At 36.1% G+C, this 20,281-nt stretch overlaps 1 protein-coding gene and 1 pseudogene across 2 annotated transcripts in view; both read right to left on the reverse strand.

The window, feature by feature from the left end:
* Window positions 1-20,281, reverse strand: part of CCDC18 (coiled-coil domain containing 18) — a 113,436-nt gene that overhangs the window by 31,387 nt on the left and 61,768 nt on the right. For both annotated transcript variants that reach the window (XM_073896287.1, XM_025872214.2), the window contains exons 19-25: window positions 17,286-17,428; window positions 14,313-14,476; window positions 13,679-13,892; window positions 9,815-9,914; window positions 5,227-5,343; window positions 3,779-3,922; window positions 2,030-2,233 (exon numbers count right to left, since the gene is read on the reverse strand). In XM_073896287.1, coding sequence (XP_073752388.1) covers window positions 2,030-2,233; window positions 3,779-3,922; window positions 5,227-5,343; window positions 9,815-9,914; window positions 13,679-13,892; window positions 14,313-14,476; window positions 17,286-17,428 — 1,086 coding nt within the window. The remainder of the gene's footprint in view (window positions 1-2,029; window positions 2,234-3,778; window positions 3,923-5,226; window positions 5,344-9,814; window positions 9,915-13,678; window positions 13,893-14,312; window positions 14,477-17,285; window positions 17,429-20,281) is intronic.
* On the reverse strand, window positions 18,246-19,681 carry LOC112824390 (hsc70-interacting protein pseudogene; annotated as a pseudogene).

Raw genomic sequence — 20,281 nt, forward strand, 5'->3', positions numbered from 1 at the left:
CTCCCACCCCCCACCACTCCAGCAACCCTGTTTGTTTCCTGAGATTAAGAATTCCTCATATCAGTAAGGTCATATGATACATGTCTCTGATTGACTTATTTCACTCAGCATAAGACCCTCCAGTTCCATCCACATCGTTGCAAATGGCAAGATCTCATTCCTTTTTGATGGCTGCATAATATTCCTGTGTGTGTGTGTGTGTGTGTGTGTGTGTGTGTGTGTGTGTGTGTGTGTGTATACACCACATCTTCTTTATCCATTCATCTGTTGATGAACATCTTGGCTCTTACCACAGTTTGGCTATTGTGGACATTGCTGCTATAAACATTGGGGTGCACGTACCCCTTTGGATCCCTACATTTGTATCTTTGGGGTAAATACCCAGTAGTGCAATTGCTGGATCGTACGGTAGCTCTATTTTCAACTGTTTGAGGAACCTCCATACTGTTTTCCAGAGTGGTTGCACCAGCTTGCATTCCCACCAACAGTGTAGGAGGGTTCCCCTTTCTCCGCATCCCCGCCAGGTGGTATCTCATTATGGTTTTGATTTGTATTTGTATTTGATTTGTATTTCCCTGATGCTGAGTGTCGTTGAGCATTTTTTCATGTTAAACTGTCACTTTAAATAATTCCCCACTTTTTTTCTTGATTAATTGAGCTTACCTGATCCACATAAAATCAATTGTACTATACTTAGATACTTCTGATAAGGACAGAGATGAGATAAAAGTAGATAGCTTCCTAGGAGCTTTTCCTAGGAGACTTCCAAACGCCAACATATTCTAAAAAAAATTCCTTATGTATTCTGTTTTTAAAAAAAGATTTTAGAGTGGCCTGGGTGACTTAGTTGGTTGGGTGTCTGCTTTTGGCCCGTGTTCCTGGGGTCCTGGGATCAGGTCCCGTGTCAGGCTCCCTGCTCAGTGGGGAGTCTGCCTCTCCCTCTGCCTCTCCCCCTGCCCGTGCTCGCTCTCTTTCTCACTCTTAAATAAATAAGATCTTTTAAAAAAAGATGTAATTTATGAACCTATTAAAAAAAGATTTTATTTATTTATTAGAGAGAGAGAGAGAGAGCACAAGATGAGTGGGGGAGGGGCAGAGGCAGAGAGCGAGAAGCAGACTCCCGTTGAGCAGGGAGCCTGACGCAGGGCTCCATCCCAGGTTATGACCTAGTCCAGGGCAGACGCTTAACCAACTAAGCCACCCAGGCACCCCGCCTTATATATTCTTTATTAGTCTAACCAACCAGATATGTGAATAAAAGCATTAAGTTTACCAAAATTAAACGTAAAGATACTTTAATGCAATTCCTATATTAGTAAGCATAATAAAAAGCAGAAGACTCAGAGGCACTTTTCTGAAACTCAATAAATACATTTTTCTCAAAGTCTAAGTAATTAACCCAAGCATATCAATCTAACTATTTTTAAGCAAAATTATTAACCTTCTACCAAATACTGGGGAAATACATTTATATTATTGTTCTTGCTATTAAAAGCACTTTCTCTCCCTAAGGGTTCTGGACTACAGATTTCATACAGTTATAAATTTTGACTGTCAGTTTCACTTTTAACAGTAGCTACAAATGTAAAAATTTTACTCAAAAAAGATTAGCTTTGGGGCACCAGGGTGGCTCAGTCGTTAAGCTTCTGCCTTTGGCTCAGGTCATGATCCCAGAGTCCTGGGATCCAGCCCCACGTAGGGCTCTCTGCTCTGTGGGAAGCCTGCTTCTCCCTCTAAAGTACTTGTAACTTAATTCATTGAAAATTAATTAGTTTGGCCAAAACTCATTTCTGAAGGTCCTCCTACTTATATTACTAGGCTACACTAAATATAACATTTTTCTTCGTAAAATTTTAGTAAAATATACATAACATAAAATTTACCACTTTAACCAGTTTTAAGTGTAAAATTCAGTAGTATTAAGTACATTCAGTGTGTGTAACACTTAATATAATCTACAATTTAAAAAAGTAAATGCTAAAATTTTAAAGATTTTTAGTAAGGTAATATTATTTAGAATAGGGATTACTTTTTCTTTAGAGAGTTGCTTTATTTCCTCCAGTTCACTTGACAGCCTTTCTACCTCTCTCTGTGCTTGGACTTGTTGACGACGAGCCTCCAACAATTCTGCATGAGAGTTCTGCATCTGCTGTTGAGTTAGCCTCAATTCTTGCTCCATATCTATGGCCTCCTTGTACTGAGTTGCAATGTACTGTTCTTGTTCTTTCATAACCTGAAATACACAAGATATTTGCAGGTTTCAAAATGAAATGATATAGATAACCTATTTCTTATTCTGATTTCTCTTTAATTAAGTCATTTCCCCAACCCAACTCAATCTCTATAAAATTTAACACACAATATCATCCACTGTGAAACTGATACTCAGAAAATTTTTTTTTCCTTTTTAATAAGAAAATGTACTATAATAAATCTGGGACTAATTGGTATATTTTGCATGACTAATGTGCAAGCTGTATAAACCTTTATCATTATGACTATAACGTGGCAGAATACGTAATAATATAAAGAGACAAAAGAAGCTAATATCTGATTATCTATTTCACAGACGGAGAATATATTGGCATGAATAACCAAAACCCACCATTAATCCACATGTTTGGGTTAAGGTCATGACCTTATTCTCTGTAAAAGTAAAATCTGCCACTGGGACTGCTACTCCTTCTGAAACATTTCTACATTACTCAGTTAAATCCCTAGTAAAGTATTGTGTTCTTAGAGGAAAAAAGAATCTGTGAAAAGTTAGTTCTAAATTAGCTTGGTGAGGGAGATTAGAAGGTAGGTAATTGACTTTAGGGTTGATAAGAAGGAAAGAAATGAGTACAAATCATTAGGACCCTGATGTCTGGAATGGGGACATTGGGTCCAACTGTATTATATATCAGTATAAATCTCATGTAAATATTTTTAGTCAGCCTTTGTTAGGGAACATGAAATGACTGGGCCAATAATCATTTTCTTTTCCCCGGGGCCCAAACTTGCTCTCACAGACCCTGCTTAATTTATGTATACAATTCAACAAATATTTATTCATGATTACATGTGATATGTGCTGTTTTAGGTATTGAGGACTTAGGAGTGAGCAAATGAGACAAAGTGGCTACCCTTAAGGATTTTATATCCTACTGGAGGAGACAGATAATCAAACACAATAAAGAGCTATATGTGAAGTTTTAAAGTTGAGTAGAGTATTTAAAAACAAAAAAGTTACATATATGAGAGCTCTTAGAAGCAAATTCACTTTTTAAAAAGGCAGGTGGGTAGAATAGGTTCACCAGTCAACACACATGCAAACTGATAATACGAAGTCATCAAACTTCATCTGGCAACTAATTCAATGTATTTGGTCTCAATAATGTACAATTATTATCTGTTCATTCATTCTCTGGATGGAGTTCCTCAAGGACAAACGAGTATATCTTATTAATATCTGTATCTACAGCTCTATTACATAGTAGGTTCTCAATAAATACCTGTTGACCAAGTAAGCACATATTGTGGGTTTACTATGTGAGAGATACCATGCCAATGCCTGTAGGCAATATAAAGTAAGATGATGTCCTTGCCTATAACTGGAACATCAGAGTAAAATATTTAAAAAGATCAAAGAAACCAATAATTATCTGACACAAATAATTAGCCTAAAAATACTTATGGCACAGTTTCTATATTTTAAAACCAACCAGTTTAAAACAAAGATTTATATCACTTTTTAGATAGTATTACTCTGTTCCTTAGGTGAAAATAATTTGCTTACACTTTCCATTTCTTTCATCTTTTGTTGTGTTCGTTCATTTTCTTTTTTCAGTTGACTTATCTCCTGTTCATTTTGTAGCATTATAAACTCTTTTCCTCGAAGCTGTTCTTTGGAATTTTGCAATTTTTCATTCAAACTGTCTATCTGATTTTTAAACAGAGCAGTATTAATGCAACTAAGGAAAAATAGTTCTTTAATCATAACTGCAGTCCAAGTAAGTCAAACACATACAACAGCAAAATATAAAAATGTGTTTTTCTTAAGACCACCATAATTCAGACATTAACATCAGAATTCTTATGCTTAATAAGATGCTTATTTGTATACCTAAAATATACTAAAAGAGATGAAAATCTCAACCACATTTGTATAAGAAAGGAAAATTAGAGTACATTAAAACAGATGTTACATGACCTCACAAGTAATTTTATAGGTAATATGTACAAGAGGTGAAAAATATAGTTAGTGAAAACAAAGTCCTCTTTCCACTATGTTTCTTCCTTAGAGGCAACCACAGTTAAGAGAATTACAAATCCTTCCAGAGATATTTTATACATATTCAAACAGGCACACATGATGATAAATATGTGGAAACATTGAGAGAAGAAAAACTACATTCGAAATAACATTAAGAAGGTAATCACCAGGGGCTAGGGAGTGAGGAAAATGAGGAAATGTTCAAAGCATATAAGGTTTCGGTTATATAGGTTGAGTAAATTCTGGAAATCTAACGTACAGCATACGACTATAGTTAGTAATACTGTATCGTATACTTGAAATTTGCTAAGAGAATAGACCTTAAGCATTCTCAGCAAAAATAAATAAAATAATTGAGGTGATGGATATGTTAATTAGCTTGATTGTGACAATTACTTCACAGTGTAAATATATATCAAACATGCTGTAAACCTCAAATATATGCAACTTCTGTTATTTATATGTCAATAAAACTGGGGGAAAATTAAGAGGAGAAAAATGAATTTATTTATTTTTTTAAAGATTTTATTTATTTTTTGACAGAGAGAGAGAGAGAGACAGCGAGAGAGGGAACACAAGTAGGGGGAATGGGAGAGGGAGAAGGCTTCCCGTGGAGCAGGGAGCCCTACGCGGGGCTCAATCCAAGGACCCTGGGATCATGACCTGAGCTGAAGGCAGACGATTAATGACTGAGCCACCCAGGTGCCTGAGAAAAATGAATTTAAAGTAGCATGCACAAGGTGATTAAAATTATGTAGTATTGGGGTGCCCAATACTCCCACCCCACCTGCTTGTGTTCCCTCTCTCGCTGTCTCTCTGTCAAATAAATAAATAAAATCTTAAAAAAAATTATGTAGTATTTTTATTGTATGTGTTCTATAAAAAAAGCCATATTATGTGAATAATAGATGCTTACAGTTAAGGAGTTATTTTTCAAAACAATATAAAATATGTAATGTTAAATAATTTACCTGTTTGTTGCTTTCTTTAAGTTCCAATTCTGATTTCTCCAGAGTACCCTCTAATTTAATTATTTTCTGTTCCATTTCTCCCCTATGCTCACGAATAGTCATATCCAAATGTGTAACCTAAATACAAAAGTAACATTTTTTTTGTTAACATAAAATGTATTATTTGTTTCAGGAGTACAGGTCTGTGATTCATCAGTCTTACACAATTCACAGCGCTCATCATAGCACATACCCTCCCCAATGTCCATCACCCAGCCACTGCATACCTCCCACCCTCCTCCACTCCAGCAACCCTCAGTTTGTTTTCCTGAGATTAAGAGTCTCTTATGGTTAATACAAAAGTAACATTAAGGGACTCCTGGGTGGCTCAGTCGTTAAGTGTCTACCTTCAGCTCAGGTCATGATCCCAGGGTCCTGGGATCGAGCCCTGCATCGGGCTCCCTGCTTGTCAGGAAGCCTGCTTCTCCTCTCCCACTCCCCCTGCTTGTGTTCCCTCTCTCACTCTGTCTCTGTCAAATAAATAAATAAAATCTTAAAAAAAAAAAGTAACATTAAGCTATTACTTGACTTTATTCTAATGTGAAAAACTGTGTACTTAGAAGGTGTCTTAAAATTGTTTACAGTAGGTATAACTGAAACATAAACTCACCTCAAATTATTTTACAAAATAAGAAAAATATTCATTGCTTATTAATATTGAATCTTAAGCCTCATATGTATTACAGAAACTTAAAGAAAAGATAAAACTATGTTCATAAATAACAAATAAATGATTTAGACTTCATTTTATGCTAAATAAAAGCTGCTAAATAATGCAACATAACAAAAATTGTGGAATGCAGAAAAAGCAGTGTTTGGAGGAAGATGTACAGCACTGAATGCATATATTAGAAAAGAAGATCTGAAATCAATCACTTAAGCTACCACTTTGGGAAACTAGAAAAAGAAGAAGAAATTAAATCCAAAGTAAGCAGAAGAAATAATAAAAATTAAAGCAGAAATCAGTAAAATTAAAATCAGGAAATCAACAGAAAATCAACAAAACCAAAAGCTGATTCTCGAAAAGATCAATAAAATCAATATCCCTCTAGCCAGGCTAAGAAAAAAAGAGAGAGGACACAAATTACTAATACCAGAAATGAAAGAGAAGACATTACTAAAACTCTCATAGACATTAAAAGGATAATAAGGAATACTATAACAACTCTCTGACCACAAACTTAATAAAACTAATGAAACAGACCAATTATGTAAAAAACAGAATCTACCAAAACTCACACAGGAAGAGACAATCTAAATATGTTTATATATATATTAAAGAAATTAATGATTAATAACTTTCCCAAACAGAAAGAAGCAGGTCCAGATGGGCTCACTGGTGAATTCTACCAAACATCTAAGAAAGAAATTATACCAATTCTCTGCAATCCAATTCAGAAGACAGAAGCAGAGGAAATACTTTCTAACTCATTCTATGAGGCCAGTATTACCCTAATAACAAAACCAGATAAAGACATTTCAACACACCTTCATCATAAAAACTCTCAGTAAACAAGGAATAGAAGGGAACTTCCTCAACTTAATAAAGAATATCTATAGAAAAACAACAGCTAGCATCATACTTAATGGTGAGAAACTCAAAACGTTCCCACGAAGATCAGATACAAAGCAAGGATATTCTCTCTTACTACTGCTTTTCAACACTGTTCTAGCAGTCCTAGCTAATGCAGTAAGACAAGAAAAAGAAATAAAAGATATACATATTTGAAAGGAATACAAAACTATGTTTATAGATGACATAATCATCTAGGTAGAAAATCCAAAAGATTTGACAAAATAATTCCTAGAACTAATAAGTGATTATAGCAGGATCGAAGGATACAAGGAGTATACAAAATCAGTCACTTTCCTATATACCAGCAACAAACAAGTGGTATTTGAAATTTAAAACATAATGATTTACATTAGCACTCCCCAAAACAAAATACTTAGGTATAAATCAAGTTAAATATATCAAGATCTATAAAGAGAAACTACAAAACTCTAATGAAAGAAATCAAAGAATTAAATAGAGAGATAGTCCATGTTCATGGATAGGAAGACTCAATATTTTCAAGATTCAAGATGTCGGTTCTTCCCAACTAAATCTATACATTCAAGGCAATTCCAATCAGAATTCCAGCAAATTAATTTGTGGATATTGACAAACTGATTCTAAAATTTACATGGAGAGGCAAAACACCCAGAATATCCAACATGATACTGTAGAAGAACCAAGTTGGAAGAGTGACATTACCTGACTTCAAGACACTTAAAAAGCTACAGTAAACAGACCTTGGTATTGGCAAAACACAGGTGAATAAATAATTGTACAGAATAGAATCCAGAAACTAAATATGTTAATTAACCTTTGACAAAGGAGCAAAGGCAATACAATGGAGAAAAAATACCTTTTCAACAAATGGTGCTGGAATAAGTGGACAACAACATGCAAAAAAATGAGTCTACACCACACCCTTCACAAAAATTAACTCAAAATGGATCACAGACCTTGCAAAACTATAAAACTTCTAGAAGATAACATAGAGGAAAGCCTTGGATGACCTTTGGTGATGACTTTTTAGATGCAAAGCCAAAGGCATAATTCATGAAAGAAATAATTAATAAGCTGGATGTCATTAAAATTAAAAACTTCAGCTCTGTGAAAGCCAATGTCAAAAGATTGTGAATTAAAGCCACAAACTGGAATAAAATATTTGCAAAAGACACATCTGAAAAATGTATCCAAAATATACAAAGAACTCTTAAAATTCAACAGTAAGAAAACAAACAACTCAATTAAAAAATGAGCCAAAGACTGTAACAGACACCTCACCAAAAAAGATATACAGATAGAAAATAAGCACAGGAAAATGCCCTCCATATCATATGATGTCATCTGAGAAGTGCAAATTAACCAGGAGATACCACCACACACTAATTAGAATGGCCAAATCCAAAACATTGACAACACCAAATGCTAGCCAGGATGTGGAGCAACAGGAATTCACATTCATTGCTGTTAAGAATGCAAAATGCTACAAGCCACTTGGGAACACAGTTTGGAAGTGTCTGATAAAACTAAACATACTCTTACCATATGATCCAGCAATCATGCCCCTTGGTAATTACCAAAAGGAGTCAAAAACTTATGTCCACACAAAAACCTGCACACAGATGTTTATAGCAGCTTTATTCATTTAATTGTCAAAACTTGGAAGCAACCAAGATGCCCTTCAGTAGGTGAATGGATAAGTAAACTGTAGTACATCTAGACAATGTAATATTATTCAGTGCTAACAGAAATGAGCTATCAAGCAACAAAAAGATGTGAAGAAAACTTAAATGAATATTACTAAGTGAAAGAAACCAAAATAAAAAGACTATGTACTATATGATTTCAACTATATGACATTCTGGAAAAGGCAAAATGATGGAGACAATAAAAAAGATCAGTGGTTGCTAGGGATGGGGGAAGAGGAAGAAGGATAAAGGTAGAGCAAAGAAAATTTTTAGGGCAATGAAAATACCCTGGATGATACCATAATGATGGATACGTGTCATTAAACATTTGTCCAAACCCACAGAATGTACACACCAAGAGTGAAGTGTAATGTAAATTATGGAGTTTGGATGATTATAATGTGTAGATTCATCAACTATTATCGAATGTACCACTTGGGTGGGGAATGTTGATAATGGGGAAGGCTATGCATTTATTTATTTATTTATTTATTTTGGAGTAAAACAAGATTTCATTGTTGACAAGGTTACTTTTGATTTGCAGAAATTCTTTTGGTTTTTCCCTGCACTCCCCCATTCAATCTTGACTGCCACAATGAGACGGACAGAAAGCGTGAGGACACTTTTTTCTTGCATCTCTAGTGGAAACCTTAGCAGCAGACAGGAACTGCTCCAAGGGCTGTGCATTTATGGCAGCAAGGTATATATGGGAAATCTCTGTACCTTCTGCTCAATTTCACTGTGAACCTAAAACTGATCTAAGAAAGTCTTTAAAAAAGATGCCTTTTGAATAGTTTCATTCCTCCAACACACTATTAAAGGAGTTAGAATAACTCCTTTAATCCCGTTGTCTTAGGATATGCAATAATTTAAGAGATCAAAAAGTTCAGATACTAAGCTAGCCTTCATTCTCAAAAATTGACTTTCTATAAAAATAGCAAGATGGGGGCACCTGGGTGGCTCAGTTGTTAAGCGTCTGCCTCAGCTCAGATCATGATCCCAGGGTCCTGGGATGGAGCCCCACATAGGGCTCCCTGCTCAGCAGGAAGCCTGCTTCTCCCTCTCCTATACCCTCTGCTGGTGTTCCCTCTCTTACTCTCTCTCTCTGTCAAATAAATAAAAATCTTAAAAAAAAAATAGCAAGATGAAGAAAGATGACATATTTCTAATTTTTTATGTATTAATGTGCACAGAAAAACATATATGCTTTAAAAACGTCCATTTTACCAAAAAGTGGTCATCTCTAAAACCTTGCATGATTGTACTGTAACAGAAAATTTCATTAAATATAATTAAGAAAACCAACTTGAGCTGCTCTTTGCTTTAGTTCCCAATTTCTCTCCTTAAGTGCCTGATCCATTTCAAGGAGTTCTTGCTTTTTATCTTCATTCTCCATCTTGTATTCTCTGCAATTTATCAAAGGAAAAAGATCAAAGCAAATAGTAGGAATATTATAGTTTTAAAAAATTAAGTCGATTGGGTTAGCATCCTATAAGTTAAAAGTGATAAAACATATGCAATTATTTCTGACTGAAAGGGCTCAAATTAAAGAAATACTGAATAAAGAAAATGGTATCAATAGTTACTTTAATAAAGTATTCTCAAAAGGCAAAAGTTAACTCAAACACTACTACTGTAGACAATTTAAGCTAAATGTTAAAGTACTCCCAAGATATAAAACTGAATCATTATAAGAATTTTTAAAGTATGTCCATATTTTTCATTTACAGATCAGGGGAGCATTTGAAAGTCATTTCTATATAATAGCTGTGAGTTTATTACAATTGCATGAGGCATTTATCTCATGGTTGGTATCTCTGATATCCACAGTTCAATGACCACTGTGTTTCTCATGGGAATTTTACTCAAATGACACCTTATATATAGTGAAGTACTGAACTCTAATATAGAAACATTTTTTTTGTAAACTCTAGCTCTCCTAAAACCTTAACTTATTTATAATTTTATATTATGAAAATGCTTAATACTGACACAACTTTAAGACTTCTACTACTCAGATCAGAGAATGCAAAGAATTTTAATTTGGAACTCTATGTTTTGATATGACAAAGGCTAAAAATGTTGTTGATCTCGAAAATCTTTATAGTTTTCCAGACTTAAATATGAACAATATTGAACAAAGGTACTGATTTTAAAAAGCAGATTGTGAATTTCTTTAATGAACTGTTTACTATTCTCTTAAAAGTCTCAACAGTTAGGGGTGCCTGGGTGGCTCAGTCAGTTGAGTGACCAACTCTTGATTTAGGCTCAGGTCATGATGTCCAGGGTCATGGGATCAAGCCCCTCATCAGGCTCTGCACTGAGTGCAGAGTCTGCTTGTCCCTCTCCCTCTGCTTCTCCCCCCCGCTCACATGCTCTCTCTAAAATAAATAAATAAATAAATAAATAAATAAATAAATAAATAAATAAATAAATAAATAAATGAATGAAATCTTAAAAAGTCTCAGCAGTTATAAAATACAAGGCTACATTAATAAGTTATTATGAAATGAATTCTAAAGATAGTTGTATAAGTGAATAGCTGATTTTCCAAAAACTCAGTTATTAGCTAGAATTTAAGATTTCATTTTTACTTCTTTCATCTACTCATTCACTTAACCATTTAGCAAATATTTATTGGATGCTTCCTATACATCAGGGCTCTATGTACTGTGAATTTAATAGTCAATAAGATAGATGTCCTTCATCACATGGAGCATACATACTAATAGGTCCAATAGAGAAGACAGACTATAAATAATAAACAACAAAAAAACATAAAGTGCTATGTTAGAGCATTAAAGACAGTGATGAGATAGTGCCTGGGTGGCTACTTGAGAGCAGGCGGTCAGAAAAAGGCCCTCTGAGGTAATATGAAAGGCAAGAAGGCCATTCAACCATTATTTCAGGCCAAAGAAACAGCTACAGCAAAGTCAAAAGGTAGGAAAAATTTACTAAGTTTTAAGTACCAACAAAAAGGCCAGGAGAAAAGGGAACAGTACGAAACAAGGCCAGAGAAATAGGTAGGAACCCTGTCATCCAGGGCTTTGTATTCCATGATAAGGAGCTTGGCTTTTTTTTTTTTTTTAAAGCGTGGTAAAATACATATACTATTTACCATTTTAACCATTTACCATTTTAACCACTTTAAAGTGTACAGTTCAGTTACGTTAAGTGAATTCACAATGTTGTATAACCATCACCACTATTTCCAGTTATTCATTACTCCAAATGAAAATTTCACACCCATCTGCAGTTATTGTCCATTGTCCCACCCCCTAGTTCCCAGCAACCATTAATCTGCTTTCTATCTCTATGTATTTGCTAATTCTAGATATTTCATATAAATGGAATCAAAAAACACATATCTGGTTTATTTCATTTAGCCTAATATTTTCAAGGTTCATCTATGTTGTAGCAGATATCAGTACTTTATTCCTTTTCATGGCTGAATAATATTCCCTATATGGATATATCACATTGTGTTTATCCATTCAACTACTGATGAATATTTGGGTTGTTTCCATTTAGTGGCTATTGTGAACAGAGCTGCTATGAACATTTATACATCATTTTTTTTGAACATGATGTTTTTAACTCTTTTGGGGAAATAACCAGGAGTAGAATTAATGAGTTACATGGTAATTCTATATTTAACTTATTAACTATGCCAAACTATTTTCCACAGGCAACTGTATCATTTTAATTTTCCAACATCAAAGTAGAAGGGTTCCAATTTCTCTACACACTTGCTAACACTTGTTATTTTCAGTTTTGGGGTTTTTTGTTTATTTTTATCATGGTCATCTGAGAGGGTGTGAAGCAGTATCTCAATGCAGTTCTGATTTATATTTCCCAAGAAGGTTGGATTTTATTCTGAGTATTTTGGGAAGCCATTGGAAAGGTTAAGTAGGGACACAATATAATCTGATTTATGTGTTAAATAATAAGCTTAAGTCCATTTCTGTTATGTTTTAAATCATAAACTTAACTCTATAAACTGAAATGGACTGTGGGGAGGGTCAGGCATTTAAGCTGGGAGACCACTAGGGAAACCACAGCAACAGACCAGGTGAGAGATGATGATGGCTTTATGCTAAGGTGGTAACAGAAAAGAGGCCAAGAAATCAATGGATTTCAGAATATGTTTTGGAAATAAAGTTGACATGAATTCCTAATAGGTTGGATGAAAAAAGAGACAGGCAAAGAGATAAGACTAATCTTTCAGATTTCCAGTTGGAGCAACTGCATGATTCTGAGATGGAGGAAGGGTAGGGTTATGGAGAGAAAAAAAAGAGTCCTGTTTTGGCCAAGTTTAAGATGCCATTACTAGAGATGTGGGTTTGGAAGTCTGACACACAGTATTTAAAGTTATATGAAATTTACTAAGAATGAATTTGTGGGTAGAAAAGAGACAGGGTCCTGCACTGAGTCATGGGATACATCTAAGTTCCTGGGTCCTCTTGCTGCTCTCTATCCTGTCATCCCACATTTCACATCCTGGTTTGTAATTCTGTTTTCCTTTCTGGAATCTATTTCCCACACCTTGGTTCTCATCTGGCTCTCCACCCCCACTCACCATAGACGTGTGCTGGAACAGCATTTTATGCTATCATTGCTAATCTAAGAACCCAGATTTTAGAGTTGGACAAACTTGTGTTTAACTCCCTTCTCTGGACCTGATTATGTGACCTTGGGTATTTTACTTCATTTTCTCAAGCCTCAGTTTTCTCAAGTATAAAAAGGTGGTAATATGTATATGATAGGTTTATTGTAAAGAAATGAGTCAGATCATATAGGAAGCCCCTGGCATAATCCTGGCACAAAATAAGATCTTAATACAAAGAAAACATTGGCATTATTAACATTATTTTGCTATTAACCACTGCTGTATGCTGTTCCAATCATTTTTTACCACTATATAATATAGGAGAGGGTGAAAATACAATGTCCAAAGACCAAGGATAGAAATATTAGTCATGAGGAATGGCTGAATTAGTTAAACAGAGCATGGGACAGGCTAACTGGGATGAACAACAGTGAGCCAAAGGCAGTTGAGAAATTTAGACATCTAGAATTAAACAGTAAACTTTACTGTATGACCCAAGAAATCAGAGTAATAAAGTGAAATACCTGTAATCGTGGTATCATTTCTTACTATTTAACGCACCTAAGTTCAGCTGTGAGATCCTTTATAGTAGTGTATTTTTCCTCTAATGATAATTGAGCCTTCTGTAGTACATCTCTCAATTCCTGAAGTTGTCTTAAAGTACTTTTTAACTCTCCATGTGCATTTTGGAGTTCAGACTCTAATGCTTCCCGTTTCTGCAAAGCTTCTGTTAGTTCAGTTTCAGTGTGGTGCTGTAATTTTTCTAATTCCTTCACTGTTAAAAGGAAAAAATAATTTTAGAACTACATAAAAACAATGTTATTAAAAATCTGTAGGGCGCCTGGGTGGCTCAGTCGTTAAGTGTCTGCCTTCAGCTCAGGTCATGATCCCAGGGTCCTGGGATCGAGTCCCACATCGGGCTCCCCGCTCAGCGGGAAGCCTACTTCTCCCTCTCCCACTCTCCCTGCTTGTGTTCCCTCTCTCACTGTGTCTCTCTCTGTCAAATAAATAAAGAAAATCTTAAAAAAAAATTGTAAATAATTATAGTTAAGAATATCCAATTTTATTCATCTATAAGAGGCAAAATACTGACCACTCATTGTCCCTTCCAGCCCTACTAACCCAAATTCTCACTTTATTCCACTTTCTAAATATAAATATACAGGCAGATAAGCTCAGCTAACATGTTGCTTACCAGAATTTGTCTTCTTATCTAGTTCTGTCTTTGTCTGTTCTAAGATCATGTCTAACTGAGAGAGATGCATTGCTTTATTTTCTCCATCTCTTTTTAGGTACATTATTTCTTTTTCCATTTTAGGGAGTTCTTCTCTGTACTGATCCATCTCAAGTTTTACTTGCCTAGTTAAAAACAAAAAATAAAACAATTAATAAATGATAATTTGGAAAACTAAGAGCCAACTGACTTGTCTCTGACTAAACAAAATCTGCAAGTTATATAAGGGCAAATATCAGCAAAACATCTAGTCAGAATCCTAGGTCACACTTAGGTCATATTATTAAAAATCCTCCAACTAAAATATTGTAATTCTGCACCAATTATGTACCACTAGGTACGACTGTACTACCTGGTAATATTTAGCAAGGCTAGCTGTCTTTTCAATCTATCTACAGTTAGCTTGTGAAAAGCTTTGTATACTGAGAACAGCCATGGATAGGTATCTGATTCATCTGGAATTTCTGTTATCTGCAACACAGAAAATAAGGAAACCAAGCAATCAAAATATTCACCAGAATGACAATACTACTCATAGGAGAATCAAGTCAGTTATTTTTATTCAGACCTTTATTATTTATGTCATCCTTTTTAGCTTTACAAGGGACTAGAGATTTCCAGACTAGTGCAACTTTCTTGCTTTACAGATGAGGAAACTGGAAGGTTAGTGAATTGTCTGGGATAAGATGAATAGTTATTAACAGTTGAGAGAATCAGGTTTACTAACTTTCAGTCAGTCCTGAGCTTATTCCAACATGGAAGATCCTCTACCTATAGACAAATCAACATAGTGAAAGAAAGTTTTAGGTTCATTTGTTGGTAACTCCAAAGTGATATTCACTAAGTAAACAAGTGCTAATATTAGCCTCAATGGTGGGTAGAACTGATGTGCTTTGAATCAACATTTTTTGTTGTTGTTCTTTTAGGTCTTTGATATTTTGCAAATTGAGTTTGCAAGCAGGAACATTTCTTTTGTAAATGCAACTTAGACAAATGTGGATTTGTTCAAGAGGTTTTTAATCTGATGTCCACGAATGAACTTGAGGAGAACTATAAAACTCCTAAAACAATATGCAAAATTATGTATACATATGAAATTGTGAATTTAAAGTAAGACTGGTCAGTGTGCTTATATTTTCCTCCAACTTCTCTAAAGATGAAAGCATGGAGTAGTGTGAGTTGGATTTTTAGTGCTGTGTAGAAAAAAGTGAGAGAGAGGTAAGAGAGTTGCAAGTAGATGCAAATCATTGATTTTAATGACTGACTAGAATTTAAGCTGGGTAAAGAAAGGAGAGGACATCAGAGAATGAAACAGTGATGGAACTGATGAATTAAGTCCTGGTGAGATCAAAGAATTGTTGAATTTGGGGTATTAAAGGGAATCAGGTGATAACAGAGGTATAGATGCCTAATATTCAGGTTACGGAAAAACTGGAGATATTGGAAACGATAAGATCTAGAATAAATCATGTGAGTGAGTGGCTGAGGTATGATAGAGCTCAAGATCATTAGAGGAGAGGAATCTTTAAAATGAGAAGGTAACATCTCAGAAGGATCAGGTAACAGATATTGAAATCCTCAAGAATAATGACAGGAGTGGTATTGGAGGAAGCAATACTACATGAGGTGGCCTGTAGGTGTCAGCAACAGTGAGGGATGATATGGTCTGAAGACCAGAGGTTCACGGAGTATGTTATACTATTCCATATCTCAACCCTGTGAGGTACAAGAACTGTGGGAAAAAATTTTTACTTTAGAGGGCTACAGGACAAGAAGCAAAGTGCTCAGGGAAGAGTAAGATTTCTGTTAAAGCAAGAGAAAAGAAGTAGGGAATATAGAGAATGTCTTTCAGGATGGACTTAGAATTCCAGAGGACAAGTAGAAGTCTCAGAAGTTGGGATAAGCTGAGAGAAGGAAACAGTACACATGGTGAGGTTTGGGGAATTAGTATGAGAGATGACTGTTGACCTGGAAATACACAGCTTGTTGTGGTGTCTGGCATAAGCAAGGATAAAGTTACTATGTAACTATTCAAGTAGACACTGGTGGTGAGGCTGTTGTGTGGGAGACACCAGTCAATGGAAGAAAGAAGGTCTGAAGAACTGTATTCTTAGTCTTAAACACAGGGCAATCCTCTTGACCCAGCTGAGAGAGTTGACATCTAGAAAAGAAACTTGCTACTCAATGCACAAGGCCTGATCTTTACTCCTGTCAGTGGGAGAGAGGGAACCTGGGGACAAGTGTTTTAGTTCAAGTGCCTAAGTTAATTCTTGACTCCTGCTGGTAGCATGGTGGGTTAATTATGAGAGTATTATTAATTATGTAAACTCTTGTAGGCAAAGCATAAGAGGTCTGTGCAAGCTAGGGAATGCTTTCAGTTTATGGGTCCCTTTCTTAACCAATTAACTATTGATTCCTGGGCCCGGCTCAGCCAAATTAAATCAGAATCCTTAGAGGTGAGACCTAGCCATCAGTACTTTTTAAAGCTCCTCAGGTCATTTTAATGTTCAGTTAAGGTTCAGAACCACTGCTGTATTCTATTGTTACTCTTTCCCATAAACAATTAGACATCATGAAAGTTTTAAACGAGATCTTTGCCTAAAACTTTTAATACTATTCACAATTTAATATAACACAACAGTTGCTGAGTGCCTATGAGGTATAGGGAACTATGCTAATTGTTGTGGGAGGACCCTAAAATAAACCAGAAATTATTTAGGCCTTAAGGAACTTATAATACAATAGGAGGATAAAGGATTTTAAACTATAATATAAAGAAGGATATAAAGGTACAAACAAAATGCTAATAACACAGGTTGTGAAGAAATTAAATCCTTAAGCAAATGCTTCATTTAACATTATCTGATATTGAAATTTAGGTAACTACTGATGTTGAAATAGGAAGAAAAAGAAAAAGTGACATATTCATTTTACCTGGCAGTACCAGTAAGCTCAATAACTTTTTGCCTTTTCAAATCGGCTTCATGTATGGCTGCTTCACATTTCTCCTCCATTTTTCTCAACTTTTCAGCTGAACTTTCCCTTTGTTTTTGAAGCTCTTGTTCCAGTTTTGATACCTTGTAAAAATAAGTTTCTTTAAGTATTTTAAGTTCAGTCACATTTTTTGGAATGTGTCACATAACAGTCTTTGGAAGAAAAATATATATATAAATACGTAGTCTAGCCTATCATTCAGTTTCAAGATGTACTATAAAACTCAAAGTACAGACGAGAAAGCAAATGTTTTGGAAATAAAAAAGCAAAACTTTGTGGAAGATATTTCATTCATATATTTATAGAAGTAGCCACATCATAACACTAAAATAGGATTTATAAGAACTGAACAAAATAATGGTTGTTTCCCCTTTCATTATCCCCATGTGAAATGTTTTCTTCGCTTGTCAAACTATGTTGCTTTCCTTCTTCACAAATTGGCTCATTCATTGAAGGATTTCTAAATTCCCAACGCCCTCAAATGTTACCACTTGCATTTGCTCCTATTCATTATTTCCTCTGTTCTCCTATAGTGACAGAGGTATTTTTCCTCCTGTATAAGTCAAATTGCTTCACTGGTGTTCTGGATTCATTTTCTCAGGAGCCTATCCACTTTCTCAGGAACTCATACTATTGACTATCACTACTCTCTCCTGGCTTCTTTATATTAGCATTTAAACATGTTCAAGACATTCCCATCATGAAAAACTACCCATACCTCTACCTCCCTCCAACTACCACCACCACCCTTTCTTTCCTCCTCTTCAAAGCCCAATTTCTCAGTATTCTATGTTTGTTGTATCATCTTCTCACTTCTCATTCATTCCTCAAACCAAAGCAATTTAGCCAATTTTTTTTTTTTTAGTAAAGAAAAATGTAGGGACTAACACACCCTTTTAATATGTTTTTAAATATTTTTAAGGTTTAAAAAGTGTTTAAGGTTTGTAATTCCTAGTAGGAAAACATTATCTGAATGAATACCCTAATGGCAAACCACTATAGAATGTTTCAGTTGCATGTGGGGCAGAGGGGTAGGGATTCTCTTCACAGCACCCCAGCTTTCTTCATGAGAAGGTCAGAGGTACACTGGTTTGTATTATTGCGACATCCATTAGGTGATCGTTGCTTTTCCTTCAGCAAGGGCTTTATTTGTCAGAAGGGCATTATGCTTGACCTCCAAATTTGGCTGACAATTTACTGGTGAGATCCATAACCTTTGGACTGCTCTGATATTTTGACATATTCGCTGGGTTCTGGGCCACATCCTGGAAGGCCACCATAACTTCTAGATCCTGCATGGCTGCGAGAACCTCTGGATCACTAAGAATTTCATTGAGCCCAGGCATTCCTGCCATTCCAGGCATCCCCCCTGCCATTCCAGGCATTCCTCCAGGAAAATTACCAGGCATTCCCCCAGGAAAGCCACCTGGGAAAGAGCCATACTGAGCTCCTGATTGTTGTCTGGCTTCTTCCTCCCTCTGGGCTCTCTCATGTTCTTCCTGAGCCTTCTTAACCCTTTCTATTCTTTGATCTCTCGCTCTTCACGTTTTCGCTCATACTTTCTCCGATGTTCAGCAAGTTTCTGGGCCCTCGGTTGAACTTCTTTCAGCATTGCACTAGCATCTTCATCGTAATCCAGTTTACAAGCAAGGGCAAGATCATGTGCTGCTTCTTCCCAATGGCCCAGAAGTCTGTGTGCTTTCCCTCGCCACTTATAAGGCTGAGCTGAATCAGGATTTATTTCAATAGCTCTGTCACAGTCTCGAATGGCAGCATTTGGCTTCTGTAATTTGATGAAGACACTGGCTCTCTTGGCATAGAGAATGGCCAAGCGAGGATTCAGTTTGATGGCATCTGTGAACAAGTCAACGGCTTTCTGTAGTTCACCATCATTTAGGGCATCAATGGCAGCCACTTTTTTATCATTTGCCTGATCCATCACTTCCTCAGTTATCTCTACATTTTCATCTCCCATTTCTTGAGGGGCATCAGTATCTGGTTCAATCACATCTTCATTGTCAATTTCTAGATCACTTTCCTCACTTGATGGTTCGTCTGTCTTTATGTTTTCCTCCGCCTTCTTACCATCTGTTTTTTCTTCCTTGATATTGTCTTCTGATTTAGTTTTATGAGTGGCAGGTGGTATTTTACCCCCCATGCTCTCCACCCACTCCCGCAGGAAGCGCATTTCCTCGGTGTGCAGAACGCTCGGATCCTGCTTACACATTTTCACAAAGGCCCGAAGCTCGCTCACTTTGCGGGGGTCCATGGTCCAGAGGCGGTGGCAGGCGGCGGGTAGCAGGCGCGGCTGAGGTTGCAGCCTGATTCCAGGTCCGTGTACTAGCTCCTAGCCATTTTTTTCTTTAAATTTTTATTGTTATGTTAATCACCATACATTACATCATTAGTTTTTGATGTAGTGTTCCATGATTCATTGTGCATAACACCCAGTGCTCCATGCAGAACGTGCCCTCTTTAATACCCATCACCAGGCTAACCCATCCCCCCACCCCCCTCCCCTCTAGAACCCTGTTTTTCAGAGTCCATTGTCTCTCATGGTTCGTCTCCCCCTCCGATTTACCCCCCTTCATTCTTCCCCTCCTGCTTTTTTTTTCTTAACATATATTGCATTATTTGTTTCAGAGGTACAGATCTGTGATTCAACAGTCTTGCACAATTCACAGCGCTCACCATAGCACATACCCTCCCCAATGTCTATCACCCAGCCACCCCATCCCTCCCATCCCCCACCACTCCAGCAACCCTCAGTTTGTTTCCTGAGATTAAGAATTCCTCATATCAGTGAGGTCATATGATACATGTCTTTCTCTGATTGACTTATTTCACTCAGCATAACACCCTCCAGTTCCATCCACGTCGTTGCAAATGGCAAGATCTCATTCCTTTTGATGGCTGCATAATATTCCATTGTGTAT

This window comes from Callorhinus ursinus, unplaced genomic scaffold, assembly GCF_003265705.2.
Source record: "Callorhinus ursinus isolate GAN/ISIS: 27379988/994484 unplaced genomic scaffold, GSC_fseal_2.0 scaffold9, whole genome shotgun sequence".
Lineage (NCBI taxonomy): Eukaryota > Metazoa > Chordata > Mammalia > Carnivora > Otariidae > Callorhinus > Callorhinus ursinus.